The sequence below is a fragment of the Culex pipiens genome, chromosome 2, assembly GCF_016801865.2.
Source record: "Culex pipiens pallens isolate TS chromosome 2, TS_CPP_V2, whole genome shotgun sequence".
In the NCBI taxonomy this organism is placed as follows: Eukaryota; Metazoa; Arthropoda; class Insecta; order Diptera; family Culicidae; genus Culex; species Culex pipiens.
The window spans coordinates 166,775,515-166,797,097 of record NC_068938.1 but is presented as its reverse complement, the minus strand read 5'-3'; the positions used below and the strand labels follow the sequence as shown (position 1 = coordinate 166,797,097).

General features: G+C 36.8%; 1 protein-coding gene across 14 annotated transcripts in view; it reads right to left on the bottom strand.

Moving 5' to 3' along the window:
* The window catches only part of LOC120421728 (myosin-IIIb-like), a 330,131-nt gene that overhangs the window by 5,487 nt on the left and 303,061 nt on the right, over positions 1-21,583 (bottom strand). For 9 of the 14 annotated variants that reach the window (XM_052709031.1, XM_052709025.1, XM_052709026.1 and 6 more), the window contains 9 exons: positions 17,936-19,734; positions 17,736-17,880; positions 16,971-17,414; positions 16,636-16,910; positions 16,401-16,566; positions 16,106-16,340; positions 15,373-16,051; positions 11,688-11,780; positions 10,347-10,625 (listed from right to left, as the gene is read on the bottom strand). In XM_052709031.1, coding sequence (XP_052564991.1) covers positions 10,347-10,625; positions 11,688-11,780; positions 15,373-16,051; positions 16,106-16,340; positions 16,401-16,566; positions 16,636-16,910; positions 16,971-17,414; positions 17,736-17,880; positions 17,936-19,734 — 4,115 coding nt within the window. The other 5 variants (XM_052709035.1, XM_052709034.1, XM_052709036.1 and 2 more) reach the window with 5 other exon arrangements.

Genomic DNA, 21,583 nt, shown 5'->3' with positions numbered 1-21,583 from the left:
GTAGCTTATAAATCAGACTTTTCAGAAAGAAATTTGTTCGCTCTTCCACCTGTTTCTTCGGACACTTTAAAAACGCGAATAAAACGAACAAAGCTGCGTGAACACTAAAACAACTTTATTCCGTTCGAAAAGACGCGTTGTTACCCGGTTGGTAGTTTATTGGGATCTGAATAATACTAATTCTGATGCTGCTGTTGAGGGTCCGCGATCGAGGACGATCGTGGAGAGAAATGCATTTTCGCTCCTGCGAGCAATTATTGGCTGTCCAGAAGGGACAGAAGGACTGCAGTTTGTCTGCGCTAGAGTAAGAGAGTGCGATCTGTGGATCACGTTTGTGCTCTATCAGCAAACCTTCTTCTCGTGTACAAACAAAATTAAATTATAGAATTTCACGATTTTTTGTTTCACTTTCGGTTCTGACAAACTCGACAGACGTTTTTATTTAGGCCAACAAAAACATTTTGTTTAATCTTATTAGTATTTTAAATTTAATTTAATTAAAAAAAATCATACTAAAATTTTGATAAAATGCACTGTTTCCAAGTTATAGCCAATTTTAGCTCAAATTTTAAGAAAAACATATTTTCAATATTTGAAATTAGTGTACTGCCCATGATCGCATAAATGTCCCATATGCATTTTTATCACTTTTGAGTTATTGATGCAGTTTTGTTCAAAATCGTGTGCTCTTTCAAAAGAGCCTATAACATCCAGTACTTTGTTCTAGAAATCAAGAGGAAATCCTGTTTTTTCGTGAAAACTTAACACGTAGCCTTATGTGTGGGACAAACTTCCCTTGCGTTTTTCTCAGCTTGCTGTTTTTGCATATGGGACATTTATGTGAACATGGGCAGTGTAGATCCTCGTTAATCTCTGAAATAAATAATTTTAAATACATGAGAAAATTCTCCCAAACCCAAATGATTTTGCATAGCAGTCATCTATTTTTTGTAAATAAAATTGATTGAATTAATATGGACCATTTAAAAACAGAGGTTTTTTTTAAAAAAAAATGTTTAAATCGGAAACAAATGGAGCGGTGCCAGAAAAGAACAGGGTGGTCAAATTATGTTGAAATTCATGATTATTGTATTTTTAAGATAGACAGCTCCACCAAATTTGAGCATAATCAGAGAAAATCGATTTCGAGTGGTGTGCCGATATAAAACATATTTTTAATTTTTTCTCTTTTTGGACGTAAGGAATCGATGAACACAATTTCATCCAAATCAAATAATACAATGAAATGTCGATTTGCGAAGACGTACAGAATTGGTCTCATAAAATTACATGAATTCAAAATCAATACAATTTCTTTTAAAAACTTTGATTAAAATAGCATTATATGAGAAGGAAATGTTTGAACCATTCGTTGTAACATATCGTTGATTTCAAGTGATGAAGTTTTGGTTCAAATTCAGTGCTATGCATTTGAATTAATTTTTAAAAACAAAATTTTTATTAAAAAAATTAGACAAATTTATAAAATTGTTTGTTAGCTTGCATGCAAATGGCAGAAAAGGGAAATCAGCAAAATAATAATAGAAACAATAATTAAAAGGTAGAAAAATCAAATGATAGAAAAACCTAATTATTATATCAATTTATTTTTGCATTGGAAAAAAACTGTTGAAATAGTTGAAAAACTAACTTAACTAAATTCCTACCATGAATACCGAAAAAACATCAAAATAAGCCAAAAGTCTAAGTGAGTAGAATCAGATTAAGTAATTTGAAAAATAACTGGACTTACTACAACAGCTGACTGAAACAGCGAAAAAACATGCTAAAGCATCCGTAAGCCTGGATGAATAGAACAAGATTCGAAGCTTATTCTGCCATCAAAAAAAAATTGCTGATCAACTTTCTGCCATTTGATTTTCTGCTTATTCATTTTCTGCTATTATTTTTTTCCTAATTAGCAAACTGCCGCTAAGTTCTTCTACTTCTAATTTTTGCCTTTTGATTTATCAACTTTCAATTTTTTGCTTATTGACACTTTCTTTCTATTTACATTTTCTGCCGCTTACAATTCTGCCAAATATTATTCGGCCATTAAGTTTTGTCGATTGAAATTACTGTCATTTGCTGATTTTTTTCTCAAAATTGACCCAACCCCGATTTTGGAAAAAAAATAAACAAACATTCGACTATTTTTTTAAGTATTTATTTTTTCTAGCAAAATAAAGCATAGTATTGAATGTTTGGACCTTTTAAAATGTTAGTCCTGATTCAAAAATATTAATAATTTTGTTTTCGTCAAGATCGGAAAATTTTACGATTGTTTTATGTTTTAACATTGAAAATTGGACCATTAGTTACTAAGATATCGACCTTTGAAAATGGAGCGTTGTTTGAGTAAGACTTAAAAAACTTAAATTCTCCTGTTTCTTTTTCTTTTATCCGCTGTATCTCAGCAACCAGTAGTCCAATGTTTATTAGACGTAATTGTAGGATTTTTTTTTTAAATTTCGAAAGAAAACAAATATTTTCAGAAATGAACAATCATGGACACTATCTATAAAAAAAATAAAAAAAATCGGTATTTTTCGGACAAAATTTCATATTTGGCTTTATTTTGAAAACGGTGCAATTAATTTAAAAAATGTAAAGTACTTTTCGATTGCAAATGGGTAATTCTCTACCAACTCACACGAAATCAGGAAAAGTTGCCCCGACCCCTCTTCGATTTGCGTGAAACTTTGTCTTAAGAGGTAACTTTTGTCCTTGATCACGAATCCAAGGTCCGTTTTTTGATATCTCGTGACGGAGGGGCGGTACTACCCCTTAAATTTTTGAACATGCGAAAAAAGAAGTGTTTTTCAATAATTTGCAGCCTGAAACGGTGATGAGATAGAAATTTGGTGTCAAAGAGACCTTTATGTAAAATTGGAATTTGATGGCGTACTTAGAATTCCGAAAAACCGTATTTTTCATCGAAAAAACACAAAACTGTAAAAAATTTTGGAACATGTATTTAATGTACTTTTCGAATCTACATTGACCCAGAAGGGTCATTTTTTCATTTAGAACTTTTTTTTTCATTTAAAATTTTCGTGTTTAACTTTGCAGGGTCATTTTTTAGAGTGTAACAATGTTCTACAAAGTTGTAGAGCAGACTATTACAAAAATTTATATACAAACATAAGGAGTTTTTTTTGTAATCCTCATGAGTTATCGCGATTCTACGAAAAAAAGTTTTGAAATTATTGAAAAACAACTCTTTCGCTTGTTTAAAAAAAGAAGGGTCGTACCGCTCCTCCGTCACGAGATATCAAAAAACAAACCTCGGATTCGTGATCAGGAACAAAAGTTACCCCTTAGGACAAAGTTTCACGCAAATCGAAGAGGGGTCGGGGCAACTGCTGTGTGAGTTGGCGGAGAATAACACAAATTCGATTTTACATTAAAAAATTAGGTCAAAAATTTAAGCACAATATTTATTTTTTTTAAAACCGTTATTTAAAAAACTCGTCGGTATTAATAAAATATATAAAAAGATTTAAAAAAATACGAATTTTAGGAAATTGTTTTTTTTTTTGTGAAAATTACTTAATTGAAATCACCAATTTTTCCTACAACTTTGCCAATCAATAAATTCCTTGACAAGTTACAGATTTTCGAATATTTACGTACAATTTTTGTTTGAATAGCTGCCAAAATTGTATGGAAATTTGTATGGGTGAACCAATGACACAAAATGGCTTCTTTGGTGAAAGGGAAGGCCCTCACAGTGTTTGAGCCAAATCAAAAAAATATAAGTAAAATCCATTTCCAGGTTTGGCGAAGAACTGCTCAAATTTAATATCGCTGCAGTGCTTTTTTACTCTATCAACTCATATTGTCATCAGTCAAATTTATCTCTATGCTTAAATCTTAAATTACTGCATTTTACTGCATTTCACCCTACACAAAAGGCCTAGCCTACCGTCGTAAACTTTACGATCAAATTTCCACCCCGGACATCCTCCCGTTTAAAGCGACAACACCCATAAATTACTCTTAAATGGCTCTAATCCACACACAAAACACACACACAACTACATTCTACTAGGTACTTGGACATGGATGAAAACGGACAGAGGCAAAACCACAAAAAGGGGAGAGGACAACAACTAGACATCCAGTTTTCCTTACCACTTTCCCTTGGAGAAGAGAAAAGACGCATTTTTCCGTATCATTGGCCATTGCTCTTCGGGATGGTAATTGTATTGCTGGTAGCTCTGGTTCTGGTGCTCTTGATAGTGGTCCAAATTTTGCACAGCCCTAGGATTGTTAAGGTGAGGTCTGCTCTCACACAAACACACACAGTGTCACACAGTTAGAGAGGATTAAGATTAGTGAGGTTAGGATTAGTAAGGGGAAAAGGGTGCGGGTTCGGAAAAGACTGCAGTGTCAAGTGCCCTTAATAGTTGTTATTATTGCTGTTACTCAGATTGTTAAATCGATTGATCCGGAACGCCATTTCGGCACTGTCATCCGAGCAGTTTATTTGTTCAAACAATAGAAATCAAAGCAAAGAATAATAAAGAGAGAAAAAATCCAATCAAACCAGAGTTAGTCAGCCAGCAAGAGTCCCAAAATGCAGCGTGGAAAAATAAAGAGAGAGGAAAAATAAAGCAAAAATCGTTAAGCCAACCCTCGAAGAGTGTGCCGTCCTCCTCCTCGATGATAAATCACGAAATTGACTAGCTTTGGTTTTCGACCAGAGAGAGAGAGCAAAGCAGATTCAATTCAATTCAATTCAATTGTTGAACTTTCTCCACCCTCACTGCTTCGCCTGCACAACTGGTCACACTTGGCTTTACTAACAATTTAGAGGAAAGTGTTTTATTTTCTCACTCCCCACGAAGGAGGTGGTGACTTCGTGATGCATTGTCGTGGTGGTGGTGGCTAGTGGAGGGGGGGTTGAAGTGCATGCCATGCATGGACTCCTCGTACGATTTGGTGATTTTTTTGGTGAGTTTGAACACTGAACGCATTGAACTTGGAGGAAAAATAATAATTAAATGTTTGACAAACCACAATTCAAAAAGAAACATCAGATAGTTCATGGTTCAAAATTGAGAATTAGCAGTGGTGAAAGAAATTTTAAGATGAATAAATGTTTGCAAGAGTTTTAAAATCAAGTTTTGCAACGAGTTCCATACAACATTTTTTGCAACTCCGAAAAACACCCATTGAGTAGCTATTTCGTCGTTCAAGAATGACAGGAAAAGTAAGTAGTTTCACGACGGAATTTCAAAAATGAATCTCCTAAAACCATTCAATAAGAGCCTAGTGCACTGTGACATTTTTTTTACAACTTTTTAGGGATTTGGATCAAATAACTCATAATAATAATTCAGAAACCAAACAGAATCGACAATTTGTCTGTAAGTGTACCATTGCAACCAATTTGCTATGCTTCTGTGAGGGACATTATTGCAATTCTTTCATTCTCATGATTCCCAAAATTTTTATTTCCAACACTACAAAATCATTTTCGGGCTAGTTTACAAAAGATGCTAGATGTCTCACGAAAAAAGCATCTCCTAAAACAATATTCGCTTACTTTTTTCAAAATGTCCTATCTGTATAGGAAACCCATGACGCATCGAACCCTTTTGAAAAAGTACTCTAGAATACAAAAAACATACTGAATAAAACCGTATTTTTCAAGGTTTTTTTTGAAAAGTGATCCAAACGTCTGTCGCCACCGTCTTGGATTTCGATTTTTAAATGACTTTAGATAATTTTAAATATCACATTTGAACTCAGAGCAATTCTTTCAGAATTGGGCTATTCGATTTTTTGCATTTTTCTACTCTGGCTGAAACTTGTAATTTATCCCTTTTGAAATGAAATGGGTTGACATTAAAATCATGTTTTGAAAAGTTCGGAAAATTATATGACTGTTTCGTTTTTTTAAAAGATGAGAATCGGACCATGATAAAAAAAAACGAAATCTCATTTTTTTCTGTTTTTTTTTATCTTTGCAGAAATCGAAGGTCTTATCGACAATGTTCACAAAAGCAAAATGTGGAGAATTTTCTTAACTTTTCAAGTTTTTTTTAAGTAAGCACAAAAACGGACAATATTTAAAAAAAATGTTAAATGGCGATTTTTACCTAAAAATTGCTACAACTTGAAGAAGGTGCACCTCAATACAATTACTTGTTGATACTTGTTGATACGTGTTGAATTCTGCTTGTCACTTTTTTTTTTGATTTTATGAAAAAATCACCAATTTAAAAAATGTATATCTTGGTCAAACATTTGTTTGTAATTTTTGAAAAAGGACATTTTATGTCCCCTAAAACATATTATAATAATAGAAAAAAATAAAAAAAAGGGTTTTTGGAAATAAATATTAGTAACAAAAGGTGATTTTAAAAAAACGACAAAAAAAGTTTTTGAATAATTTTTTTCGGGGTTGTCCTCTTCCATCTTACAACTTTACCGAAGACACCAAATCGTTTTAAAAAACTTCTATAAAAGATAAATATTTTTTTTTAAATCCCATACCGTTTTCGTATGGACATCTGCAAAATATGTATGCAAAATAATATGAACAAATTGATGATTTTTTTAAATTTATTTTCAAATGAGCGTAATATTGAATAGGGCAGCGAATGACTAAGAAGGTTAAAGCTGCCAGAAATAAATGAATTAACAACAACAATATTGAATGCTTGGCCCTTCTGAAATTTTAGTTTTAAATCCTGAATTTTCAAAATATTTTTCTCGAAAGATCATACAATTTCACAAATGTTTCTTTTTCAACTTTGAAAATTGGACCATTAGTTGGTAAGATGGTATTAGAAAATGTGAGAATCTTTAAATGTGTCTTTAAAACTTAAATTTTCTTGGTTTTTTTTTCTTTTATTCGCTATATTTCGGCCACCCAGAGGTTCAATTTTTAATGTCTCTAAGACAAAATTATTGAAAATTTTCTGAACCTTTCAAAAAATATTTTCAGGAATCACTATTTGAAAAAATCGAAAAACGGTTATTTTTCAGTTAACATTAAAATTGCAAAAATCAAAAACGGCAATTTTTCAATTAACATTAAAATTCATACGGCTGTATCTTAAAAAGGACCACTTTATCAAAAAATCTGTAAGGAACTGATCGATTGCAAATTTAATTTTACATTAAAAACTTTTTTCTGTTAAAAAAAAATTTTTTTTTCAAGGAATCATATCTTGGCGGCAAAAAATTTCTCCATACTTCTCTATGGCTTAAGAGTTTTTTGTTCCTAAAACATACAAAACATTTTGAAAATTAAAAAGTTTTGGATTTTGGAAAAAAAATAATATTTGTGAAAAAAAAATTATTATTAAAAAATCAGTAGAAAATTGCCCTAAACAGTTTTTTTTCTGCATAGTCCTCATCTTTACCTAAATCTTTTCTAAAGACACCAAATCGATCAGAAAATTCCTTTAAAAGTTAAAGTTTTTCCAATAATTATGTAGTATTTCTGTATGAAGTATGGTGAACCAATGACACAAAACGGCTTCTTTGGTCATAGGGAAGGCGCCCACAAAGTTTAAACTAAATAAAAAAAAATATAAATAAAATCCATTTCCGATTTTGGTGAAGAATTGCTCAATAGGGCTTTTTCGTAGAAGATTGCTCCTCAACGACCCAAAACAAAGCAACCAAAAATATATTTTCGTGATTTCAAAATACAAAAATTCGATTATCCGAAGTGAAATTTTTCCGAGAACTTCGAATAATCAAGTCAGGAATTGACAATATGATTTTCAAATGACTTAAAATTTCTTAAAGAATTCTACTATGCAATATTTTTCATGTAAAAAATACAAAATGGCACATTTGATATGCATATTGTAAATGTAGGTTATAAACTCGATATTTTGTGTATTTTTTTTTATTCTACAATAAAAAAATACGTAATTTTGCATCTTTTAATACTCATATTGCAAATTCCACACTCGATTATCAGAAATCACTTCATATTTGAAAATATCAAATAAGGAAAAAATCGTTGTCATTGATGAGCTTCAATAATACTCCAAAATTATTTGAATATTACTGCAATTTTTATGACCCAATCTCCCCAGACCCAATATCACCCCAGATGACGGTATGAAAACTAGTTCCTACTGCTTTTTCAAGATTGTTTTATAAAACTAATTTAATTAGAAGAAATTAGAAGCATTTTGGTGTCATCCAAGGTGTTACATTTTAGCAAAGAAAATTCTTTGGAAAAATGTTAAACTTCAAATGCTAACAAATGGCAAAATTTATTGAAATATCTTTCGATATTTTTTATCGGCTCCAACTGAAAGAGTTACGTTTTTGGACCCTATATATATTTTTTGCATTTAACAATCAGAAAACGATGAAAACGATCGTATGCTTTTTGTATTGTAAGGTTGTATCGTTGCAAAAACATTATTTATTCTGTCTATTTTAATGTTTCAGTTTAAGAAAAATAATGAAATGAGCCAAATTGTACAATTTTAAAAATTATTGTTTTGTTAAGAGCTTTGGTAATATGTAGGGTTAGTGAAATTTCACGTTTTCGTGGACCGCGTGAAATCCGCAAAATTTGGCTTTTTCCGCGAAATCCCGTGAAACTTTATGATGGTGTAAAACTATAATGATTTTTCTCAAAATAATTTATCAAACTAAAATAGGAATTAATGTAGGTTACTGTAAAATTAAGCGAATAAATACCCTGGTTTAACTACTAATATAGGGTTAGTGACTTTTGACAATTTCGTGGACGGTGTTAAATTTGTAAAATGTATGAATTTTCTCAAATAATTTTGTTTAAATATCAACATAATAAATATTTAATCCATAAAGACTATTTAAGTAAATTTTATTTGTTTTCAATGGAAAAGCTTGATATGATCCATTTGAAGAATTGTTCAGATTTTTCTGTTTTTTTTTTTAAACTAACTTAATTTAGTATTATTTCCTTTCGCATTTAACTGCTAATTTTTTTTAAAGGTATAGTTTCAAAAGAAATTAAAAGAATCAGCTTTGTTTTAGGGTGGGACCGTGGTGTAGGGGTAAGCGTGGTTGCCTCTCACCCAGTCGGCCTGGGTTCGATCCCAGACGGTCCCGGTGGCATTTTTCGAGACGAGATTTGTCTGATCACGCCTTCCGTCGGACGGGAAGTAAATGTTGGCCCCGGACTAACCTAAAAAAAAGGTTAGGTCGTTAGCTCAGTCCAGGTGTAGGAGTCGTCTCCCTGGGTCCTGTCTCGGTGGAGTCGCTGGTAGGCAGATGGACTAACAATCCAAAGGTCGTCAGTTCGAATCCCGGGGTGGATAGAAGCTAAGGTGTAAAAAGAGGTTTGCAATTGCCTCAACAATCAAGCCTTCGGACACCTAGTTTCGAGTAGGAATCTCGCAATCGAGAACGCCAAGGCAAAACTGTAGAGCGAATAATTTGATTTGATTGACTTTGTTTTATGCAAAATAAAATAAAGAGTATATTTTATCTTTTAAATCATCTTTTAAAAACATTTCAGATTATTTTTTCTAAGTCCTGTTTGATTTGATTATTTGGGTGGATGATTTCCGTGAAAGTTAAAAAAATACTGTTTTTTTTGGTCTCATTTTGAATATAAATTTTGATTTCGGTGAAAATTATATTATTTTTGCCGATTGATTTTAAATTAATTTTTGGAAAGGGAGATGAGAATCTTGAAAAATATTTAATAGGCTGAATGTCGCCGAAAAATCGAATTATTTTACTCATTTTGGCTAGAAAAGATTGTTAAATCTTGCTTTGATATGAAATTCAATAAAATGTAAAATAATAAAACAGAAGCAAATCAGCGAAAACTTTTTAGCTTTATAAGTCGAATATTAAAAAAGCAGTTTAGTAAATGAGAATACGCATGCCCTACATTTTGTTTAAAAATATATATAGAGCCCATCCATAAACCAGGTGGAAACTTTTTTGAAAGCAAGGAGATTTTTTTTGTGTCTCGTTAAAATTTAGTGAAGATTTGTTTTAGGTTATTAAGCATAAAAAGTAGTTTCTGTTATTGAAACAAACGATTTTCAGAGTTAATTCAACATTTTTCACGTTCCACGAAATTTGCGTGAAATTTGATGTTTTGAAATTGATGCACCGTGAAATTTGCAAATTTCGAGCGTGAAAAATCACTAAGCCTAGTTATATGTTTTTCAAATTTCAAATGCCTGCCATTTTTTTTTAATCATAACAAAAATAGAATATCGAAATTGGAGTTTAAAAAAGGTTCTTCAAACTTCAATGCATTCAGTGTAACCCACTCACCATATCACCTTCACTATCACCTGTTTCACGTAGAAAAAAAGAGTGTCCTCCCCAAAAACGCCATCACCCCATCTCACCTGACCATCCCCTTGAATTTATTGTCCTGCTGGTTCTGGTACTGATGCTGCTGCTGCTGCTGCTGCTGCTGGAGATGCTGCTGATGGTCGGCCGCACCCCGCTGGGCCACCTCGCTCGCCTGGAACGCCTGGTGCCAGTTGTGGGACAGTTGCTGTTTGCGTTCGCTCAGTTCCACCTTGCGTTCGCCGAGGATCTCGTTACGATTAATGTCCACCACCCTGGGCTGGTGCTGGTGGTTCTGGTATTGATGCTGATGCTGCTGCTGCTGATTCCGTTGTCTGGAGAGGGCGAGTCAAGCACACGAGTCAAATTGAGTTATTGAAAATGAATCATAATTGTGGGAGGTGGGGGTCACTTGGGAAGGGGGTGGAGAGGGGGGAAAGCAATCTAGCAAATAAGTTTTCTGTTTTTGTTCCCTTGAAAATAGCTCTGGGAAAGTGGACAACTGGCAGCTGCTGGCTGGCTGGCAATAGAAGGAGTTTGTGTGGACGGACATTCGAGCGATAAAGCAGGTTGGTTCGGGTAGGTCATGGTCGTTTAAGAGAGGAGCAGAGACTAGAATATTGCAAAGTATGCATAATTTGTTCGGGTCAACACATTGTGAGCTGCAGCTATTAATTTATGAATGAGGCACATGTGCTGGATATGGCGAAAATTGAATGAATTATTAAGTGATGATTCGATGATTGGAGCGAGGAATTTATTTCAAATAATTTAGGAAAAATAGACCAAATAAGTATGCTTCAAACTTAAGTTTAAATAATTTTACAAAATCGATTTTTTTATGATTTTATTGAATAAGCTGTTAGCTCTTTTAGGCTGTTTGATATGAAAGCAAGTTAATAAATTCAAAATCGACAATTTATAGCCCAATTCCAAAGTGTATCGTTCACCAGGACATCCAGACATTGAACCACTTCCGGGAAGAACTTTCCAAAATGCTAAAGCATATGCAAAAAAAATGCGCACATAAATCTTCCCCTCGTTACAGATCGCCTCGTCGCCTCGACTACCGGCAACGACGCCGACAAAGTACCGTCGCCAAAGGTCACTGCCAACTACCCGAAAAGAAATCAAAAGTTCACGTTTTTTGTTCATCCTCCTATTCCGAGTTCTCAAGCGTTCGAAATAAATCTTCCGAGTCCTCTAACTAGCTTTATACCAACTACGAAAAGCACGAAACTTCTGGCCGACCACAGACAACTGAACGCGCAACAACATAAAAATGGATCGCACACACACACAACCAGGCCGGGGCTCAGCCCCAGCTATAAATCCAGAGGAAAAACCAGGCAAACAGCATGGACGCTAGCAGCAGAACCAGAAGTAGATGTAAGAACCTTTGCGAGCGCAGATTCCGTTCCAGCTCGTAGAAGGGCATGTCCCACGGGGAGATCTCGTCGAACTCCGAGCACGACTGGGCCGTGGTTGGACTTTTGGCGAAATGGGTTTGTGATTAAAATTTGGTAATGTGGTGTTTAAGTTTAGCAGGGTGGCCACTTAATTTAAGTTTATACATTCTGATTTTTTTCAGTAAAAATAAATACATTTTTTTAAATTGTATCTGGGTTTTTTTGCATGATAATTCTCAAATTCTTCAAAATAATGTGTTCATAATAAGAAAATGTATTTGAGACTTTTTTCCCGCACGCGAAAAATATAAAAAGATTTAAATATTCAAAAATTCAAAATGCTCGAATAATAAAATTAAAACGCAATTTCAATGTTGAAGTACTTGAAAATTCGGGAATTAGAAAATTTTAAAATTAACAAAAATTATCAAAAATATCCAATTCTAAATCATACAATTTTAAAAATCTTGAATCAAAATTAAAAATAAGCAATTAAAAAATTTAAAAATTCATAAATTGTTGAATTCCTAAATTCTTCAATTACCGCATTAAAAATCCTCAAATTCCTAACTGGATCATGAATTTCTAAATTATTAAATACCTGAATACTTAAATACTTAAATACTTAAATACTTAAATACTTAAATACTTAAATACTTAAATACTTAAATACTTAAATACTTAAATACTTAAATACTTAAATACTTAAATACTTAAATACTTAAATACTTAAATACTTAAATACTTAAATACTTAAATACTTAAATACTTAAATACTTAAATACTTAAATACTTAAATACTTAAATACTTAAATACTTAAATATTTAAATACTTAAATACTTAAATGCTTAAATACTTAAATACTTAAATACTTAAATACTTAAATACTTAAATACTTAAATACTTAAATACTTAAATACTTAAATACTTAAATACTTAAATACTTAAATACTTAAATACTTAAATACTTAAATACTTAAATACTTAAATACTTAAATACTTAAATACTTAAATACTTAAATACTTAAATACTTAAATACTTAAATACTTAAATACTTAAATACTTAAATACTTAAATACTTAAATACTTAAATACTTAAATACTTAAATACTTAAATACTTAAATACTTAAATACTTAAATACTTAAATACTTAAATACTTAAATACTTAAATACTTAAATACTTAAATACTTAAATACTTAAATACTTAAATACTTAAATACTTAAATACTTAAATACTTAAATACTTAAATACTTAAATACTTAAATACTAAAATACTAAAATACTTAAATACTTAAATACTTAAATACTTAAATACTTAAATACTTAAATACTTAAATACTTAAATACTTAAATACTTAAATACTTAAATACTTCAATACTTAAATACTTAAATACTTAAATACTTAAATACTTAAATACTTAAATACTTAAATACTTAAATACTTAAATACTTAAATACTTAAATACTTAAATACTTAAATACTTAAATACTTAAATACTTAAATAATTAAATACAAAAATACTTAGATACTTAAATACTTCTTATATTGGAAAAAAAGTTAATGTCGTCTGTTTTGCCGCTTCTTAAATCTTAATATAAGGTAATCAAAAAAATCAACATTTAAAAATTGAAAAAAACATGAATATTATTTACTTAAATTTCTATTTTGTATATTTCTTAATTCAAAGTTATTGTTTTTTCATTGTTGTGTTTATCTACAAGAAAAATAAAAAATAATTGTTAGGATTTTCCCTTTGAAATACTTAATATCGAGCAAAAAAAACTAAATCTGTCCTTTTAGTTCCCAGATTCCGCGTTTTGAGATTCGTCATTAAAAGGCAATTCAGAATGTTTCGGTTTTATTATATCGAATACAAAATTATTGATACGTTTGAAATTTTCAATTGAATGCTACTTAAAATAAGCAAATCCAAATTGGGCCGATGCAAATATTTAAAAAAGTTTTTGTCCCTCGGCCCTGGCCGAGGTCAAGGGGGGGTAAAAAAATAAAAAAAAATATAAAAAATTGAATAACAAGCCATAGTCTTCACATTTAAATGAAAAAAGTGTTTTAAAATGCATTTTACACTAGTTCAGTTTTTTTGCAATCATTAGTTTTCAAAAAATCTAAGATCGGACAAAAACAAAAATTGTATCGAAAAAAAAGATTTTGCATCGAAAATTTTCAAAAAATCTTAAGATTTTTTAATAAACCCAAACATGCTTAAAATGATTTTAAACGCAGGAGAATGTATTTTAATTTGATTTCAGCTGGTTGCACTTAAATTTTCATTGAAATTTTGAAGTTTATTGTAAAAATATTTTTTTGCCCCCTGATTTTTCGGGCCAATTTTGAAGGGGGGGGGGGGTGACAAAAACTTTTATAAATATTTGTACCAGCCTTATTTGATTTTTTTCATCAAAACATCGAGGTTTTTAATCGACAAAATTATCGTCGACAATATTAGCGTCTAACGATAATGGTTATCGTTAACGTCGGGACGATAACGATAATCTATCGTTATCGTTATTTTAATTACTGACAATAACTCAATTTTAAAGTTTTTCTAAAATCGAATCATTCAACCAGATTGTGTTAAAATCTTAAGTTTTTTCAAGGTTCTTTAAACTATTGTCTTTTATATGTTTATAGGACCTATAAAAAAACTCTAGAAATGCTGCAAAAAGATTTTTTTTAGAAAATGTTAAAAGTTTTAATGTATAATTACTCATAATTGTTCACAAAATACCATATTTTTTTTCGAAAATACAAAAAATTATCAAAAAGAGCAATATGGGTACCGTAAACTGGGGTGACTTTGATAGCCCGGGGTGACATTGATAGAAATTTGATTTGGCCACTAATGTTGATACATCCAATGTAACAGTCACATTTTTGCATATATGTTCGATAATAGGCTATCCCTTAATGCTTACTTACTCAAAATTCTCAAAAATGTTTCGATATTAATTTTATGGGCATTTGAAAAACCTATCAAAGTCACCCCGGGCTATCGAAATCACCCTAGTTTACGGTTCCAAACGAACCGACACTTTGTAAGTTTTTTCACTTTATTGGAGTTTTTTGGAAAATACTAAATTTTTTTACAAAACATCTTATTTTTCGATAATTTAAAAAATAAAATTTGCAATATTTCAAACAAAGTGAAATTTTGCATGGTTCATTTAAAAAAATCCTTCGTTTGACTCATATTGTGAAAATCCAAATTTTTTTTATGGAAAAAGTCTAATAATTTGGGATTGCAAAACATTTTTCGCTTCATTTGACACCCATACAGCAAATTTTGAAAATTTGAGTGTTTCCTGAGAAAAACAATATTTTTAGAAAATTTCAGTTTAAAACAACTCGATTTAAGTGAAAATGCATACAAAATTTCGCTTCGTTTGATAACTATATTGCAAATTTTGAAAATTGAGTATTTTCGAAATAAAATACGGTATTTTGTGAACAATTTGGAGTATTTATACTTTGAATCGACGGCGACGAACACCAATCTGAATTTTCTATATTAGGCAGCTCAGAGCAATTTTACCATAAATTTGTAATGTGTTTTCATTCATATTTTTAAACCTTTTTTTTAGATAACCCAAACTGAGTGGCCACCCTGAAAGACTTCTCAAAACTAATTTTTCAAAGCAACTCACCTCTGAATCAGCTCTTTGGTCATCTCGTGGTCACACTCCGCGCTGCGGAACGAACTGTACTTTGAGTAGTCCCCACTACCTGCGGTACTGCCCCCGTTGCCACCACCCGGGACCGTTCCCAGCAGTCCCGGCACCAGCACGAAGCCCGGCGGCCGCTTGTAGTCGCTCGGTAGCTTCTCTATGGCATCCAGCGGTACGCCGGTCTTGTTGGCGCGCAGATTCTTGTGCACCTCCTGGTTCAGCATGTGCACGTTCTGCGAGAACGCAATCAGATCGATCTGCTGGTCTTTCGCGGAGAGGGGCTTCACCGGCTGGGGGGCTGGGCCCTTCCTTCGCGAGCCGTCGTTTTTGCTCTTGTGGGTGCGGTAGTAGCGCTGAATGATTCGGGCGGCGTCCTCCTTGGAGAAGCCTTCCTTTTGCATCATCCGTTGCGCTTCGACGCGGTTCTTGGCGATGCCCAAGATGTACTTGGTTTTCGCTTCCAACTCGGGTGTCAGTTTCATCTTGCGGATCGTGTAGCCCCGGTAGTAGCTCTGGATGACGATGGCGGCCTTTTCGTTCTCCTTGTTGTTCACGTCAACGGCGTTCTGGCTTCGCTCCGCTGGTTTGATCAGCTCGTGGTTCGACATCTGGTGGATCAGCTTCGCCTTGGCAAACGCCTGTTTCGCTTTGTTTTGCTCTGAAATATTGTGGAAGTTGAGTTGAGTTACGAAATTTAGTCTAATCAACTCACCATTGTTCTTCTTCTCCCGCGCGATCCGTTCCTTCTCGGCCCGCTCGCGCTCCACCCGTTCCCGCTCCTGCTTCTCGCGAATCAGCTTGTTCATGCGGCGACGCGTCAACCAGCCGCGGACGTGCTTCTGCAGCGTCACGGCACTGACGACGGCGAGCCGTTGCTTTTCGCGCTTGCAGAACGCCTTCGCCAACCAGCGGCGCACGCAGGCCTGCACCAGAACGATCTTGCGGACCTGTCGGAAATTTTATCTTGGTATCTTGAACTATTTTGGTGGATTTAGGATCGAACTTACGTGCTCCTCGTACAGCTTGGACAGGTACTCGATGTGGTAGTACTTGAGGAACACCTTGGACTTCCCGAGCGCCCATCCATCCATTTTTAGGCGTACTAAAAGTAAACGACACGATTCTCGGCTAGCGACGACACGTTCCTCGAATCCGTAACCGAGGAAGTAGTATCTGGAAAGAAGTGGAAGCACAAAGCTTCGTTTGAGAACAACACAATGGACTCCGTCCAACACCACCTACCTCTTCAAGAACTCAGCAAACGCGAGCCGATGGCTGAACCCGTGCTGCCGGATGCGGATCGTCTCCAGTACGCCGGTGTAGCGCAGCTGCTTCAGCACCTTGGCCGGCTCGAAGTTCTTCGCCGCCTTCGTCTCGTTCGGCTTGATGCAGCGGATGAACTGGGGCGCCCCGGTTACCATCTTCTGCAGCAGGTCCATCAGCGAGTAGCGGAAGTAGGTGGCCACCGTTTGCTGGGCCCTCGACTGCGATGCCAGTCCGCGGGAGTTGAACTTTTCCTACGGGGGTCATGAAACTCATGTGAGAATTCATCTAGTGCAAGTGATCGTCCAACGTACCTTGGTATCAACCTTGATAAAGTTGGACACGTTCTGTCGCGATCCGGTGTCCTGGATGGCCGAGTACAGGTTACCGGTCTTGGTGATGGGACACTGAAACAGGAAGCGAATCATGTCGTACTGGCTCTGCCGGATCAGCTGGATGATCTCCGCCGGCAGGAAGTTGCGGTTCTTCTCGAGGAAGCCGTCCGCCTGGTACACCACGCGGCCCGCAAAGTGGTGGATCGCGAAGCATACGGCGTCCGACTTGGGCCGCTGGTAGAACTTGGACTTGACGTTGTTGTGGAACTTTTCGATGAGCGAGCGGTCGTTGGAGCGCGGGAAGCGTGACTCCTCGTCGAGGAGGGCGAGCAGGCCGAGGGGTCGGCTCAGGAGCATGTCCAGCACAGGACGGTTGTCGGCGAATTCGACCATGTCGACGGGGATGCCCTCGGCCATGTATTCCTGGGGAATTGGGAAGAATATTGATTTTTGTGCAAAATGTATACACAGTCTGTAGCAATCAAGATTAGACGTGTAAGGGGCGATTTTAGTGCCAAATTGTTGAACGAGTTTTAGTGTGTAAACTGTCAGTCAGTTTGTTTACATTTGTCGACTAACCCGGAAACATTAAACTATACAAAATTGCTGCCGGATCATTTGCGGAAGAGATCCTGAAGAAGATCCGGCAGCATTTTTTACTAATTTGACGTTTGCTGAAGGTGCCTTAAAGTCTGGTTATGTTACTGCTTGCAAAAAATCAGAGGATGTCTCAAAGTTACTAACCTGCTGCTCCCACGTAAAGATGTGCTGATTGAAGTAGTACTGAATCTGCTCGTTCGCAATGTTGATGCACAGCTGCTCAAACGAGTTCTTGGAGAAGTTCTCGAACCCGAAGATATCCAGCAGGCCAACGGCCAGCTGTTCCGAGCTGAAATGAAAATATCATTGTAACTCTTTTCTACTTAACTTAGTTAAGGTCTTACTTGTTCGGCCGATTGTGCACCAGCAGTAGGTTGATCTGGTTCACCATCCAGTCGAACAACCGTCCGTACAGCCCCTTTGCCATGGCGTCCCGCGCGGTGCAAGCCTCCGCCACGTTGTTGTGCCGCGTGATGGTTTCTCCCCGCGTTACGACCGAGTTCGAGGTGAGCGCCTCCAGCAGATCGGACGACTCCACGCCGAGCAGTTTGGACACCCGATGCATCGGCGCCACATCGATGACGCGCGCCTTGCTGTCGGTGTTGTCGTTGGAGTCCATCTCGCCGAACTCGAGGTCGCCCAGGTTCAGGATGGCTGCGAGCACTCGGTTGACCATGTCGACTTCGTCGTCTCGGAATCCGAGCACTTTGAAGCTGGCAAGCAGCTGCTTCCAGCGTTCGACGTTGGTTTTGGGGAGGGTGGCCGTTTCCTGGAGGTAACGATGCGTTTTGCGGTACGAGGGGTGAAGGTAGTACTCTTCGAGACGCTTCTCAGCTTGTAGACCGTCGTACATGTAGTAGAAGATGTGGAAGTTGCCTTCGCCTTCGGCCTGCTTGACGACGCGGCTCTGCTCGAGCAGGTACACGAAGATTCGGGCTCCGTTGACCTTGCCGCTGCGGGCCATCGTCAGCTCCAGGTACTTTCCGAAGCGGGAACTGTTGGAGTTGATGCCGGTTCGGGCGTTGCCGAACGCTTCCATGATTGGGTTGACCTGGAGGATGCGCTCCTCGAGGTTGCGGGTAACTGCTTTTCCGAGGAAGACAAGCTGCTTGAGCAGGAGGTTGGCGCTCTCGGTCTTTCCCGAGCCGCTTTCGCCGGAGATGACGATCGCTTGGTTCTGCTTTTGGTGGACAAGCGCTTGGTGAGCGGCGTCCGCTACGGCGAAGATGTGCGGCGGGTTGTCCGAACGGGTCTTCCCGGCGTACTTTCGCTGGTGGTAGTTGGTGTACAAGCCAAGCTTGGCGAACGGATTGACCGCCACCAGGATGTCACCGATGTACGTGTAGATCTGGTTGGTTTCGTAGCGCTTTTGAAGCTGCTCTACGATGGTGTCCTCGGTTAGGACGTCCAGCGCAGCAAGGTCGTCCATGTACATCTTCTGAGGTTTCGTCTTACGATCAGATTTAAGCTTGCCGTACTTGGTAGTGGCTTCCGCTTGCTTCGGTGCCCGTCCCTCCGATCGCTGCCGCTGAATCTCCGCTTTCAACTCCTGCCTAACCTGTTCAACGTACGGTCCAACTCCTTTCATAAACGGATGCGTTACCAACTCCTTCGAAAAAGGTCGCTGCTCCAAGTCCTTCACCAAGCACTCGGAGATAAAGTCCGACAACATCGACGAGTAGTGTTCCGGATGCCCCAACTTCGGCGGCGGATTCCTAGGAATCTGAAACAACGCCCTCATCGGATGCAACTCGCACAGCGGAGGATCACCCTCCGCCAACTCGATCGCCGTAATCCCAATCGACCACACGTCACACCTCGAATCATACGACTGATCCAGCTGCTGCTCGCAAGCAATGACCTCCGGCGCCATCCAGTACGGCGTCCCAACGCTGGTATTCCTCCGCGCCATCGTCGCCGCCAGATGCGAACTCACCCCAAAGTCCACCAGCTTCACGTGTCCATTCTCCGTCAGCAAAATGTTGTGTCCCTTAATGTCCCGGTGCATGCAGTGGTTCTCGTGCAGGAACACCAGCGCGTGCACCGTCTCGCGCAAGATGTACGCGATCTGGTTGTTGCTCAACCGGGAGCCCCGATTGCGCAGACCTTGAACCAGATCCGTAACCGAGCCACCGGTGCATAGCTGAAACGAGACACAGAAAAGAAACATTTCAATAAAAGCAAATTAGATCACTGGAACACCAGCCCAGCCAAAGTCGCGGTCCGCGCCCTAGAGTCTGTACACCCAAACGAAAGATTGCTGGCGAAATATGTGACCACCAAGCTCATCACTCAATGCAAGCAATTCGACGTGATCGAACTTTCTTGCGCACTCGCTATTTTGACGTTTCGAGAAAAACGCAATGTAAACAATAACAAACTCGTTTTGTTTGGCAGAATTTGGTTGCCGGAGTCCCGAGTCATATTTAGAAATGTAAACAGTAGTCGGCTTGGTAGTCGGGCATTAACTTGTGACAAAATGTCTTCTGCCTAAGTTCCCTTTGGCCAGTTGTCGCACTTGCAGGGTGTGTCAATGAAGAATGACAACATTGCTCGCGGTTTTTACGGTTTTAGTTGAATATCTCAGAATTGAAAACGAACCTTGGAGATCTTTGAGGTCAAAAGATCAAAAGATGCACAAAACGGCCTTCTTAACTCATTTAGCCCCAAAACCGACGTGCGTCAAGATAGCACAATGACGACGAATTTATGTTTTAGATGTGTCAACAATACATCTACATAGTTGACATCAGAAATTACAATCAGAACCAGAAGTAAAAGCAGTGGAAATAAATTACTTTTCGCTTCTAAATTGTGTAGTGTTTATTTTTAGTAAACTTAAGCTGGTATTCCACTACGAGAAACAGTGATATCATCATACTTGTCAAAACACAATCTTGACAGTTTCCACTACCACAAAAACTGTCAAAATCAAGGTATTTGTTATCTGTATTTCGCAAGTTTGCACAGTGGAACTCCAGCTTCAATGGAACAACAAAAAGAATTGTTTTGCAAGTAAAATTCATTTGTTTTGACAGTTATTAGTGCTTTGTTTTGATTTAGATTAAATTTAGCAAAGAACGGAAGAGACGGAAAAAGAAAATTTTCTATTGATGACAAATCCCAACCTTCGTCATTAGATGTCAAAACTGCTGTCAAACATCGCCAGAAAGCATGATACTCCTCAAATTTGGGTGCAACAGGTGCGTGTGAAATGATGCAATAGTCCGGTGCAAATTCCCACACACAATCACCCACACTAGCACATAATTTCGGGCGCGAACTTCATAAAACTAATTAGCGGACGCTCCACACACGTGTTCCCACACGCCACTTTTCCGTACACGTGGGCAGACCCAGCTTTAAAGCAGAAACAGTGAGTTAAATGGTCATTTCCTCCCATAAAGTTGCGAAACGGTTTCGAAGCCCCGCACTCTAGCTTTATTGTTGTTGCTGTTGAAAGCGATAATACAATTTACGCTGGCGGTGCTAGAGGTGTGATTTAAATACGGCAATTTAAATTAAATTGCGCGAAAAATCTAATCGAAAGCGGGTGGCGGTAATTTAGAACGTGCCTAACTGTAGGATTCGAATTTCGGGGAAAGTAGGCTCAGGCGGCGGCAGTTTGTCACTCGCTGGCACGACGTGCTAAATTGAATAAATTCGAATGATTAATTTGTTGAATTGTTTGAGGGGCTATTTCCGCGAACGGTAGGCGGAAGATTAAGCAATTAAATCGAGTTGAGAGGTGTGATAAGAGGGGAGATCTATTTTAGGGAAACAGTTTAGGGAATTTCTTCCAAGAATATATCAGAATGTTAAATGTTGAAATTGAAGGTAAAGGCCCATCGTAGTCCCGAGCATTAGGTATTGTTAGCCCTGGTGCTGCTTTCAATGGAGTAATTTTTAGATCATTGGGCATGGTCCATCCCGTCTTTTGTGTAAAAATTGTTGCACTAAAAAATGCGTTGCATACAATCTAGGATCAAATA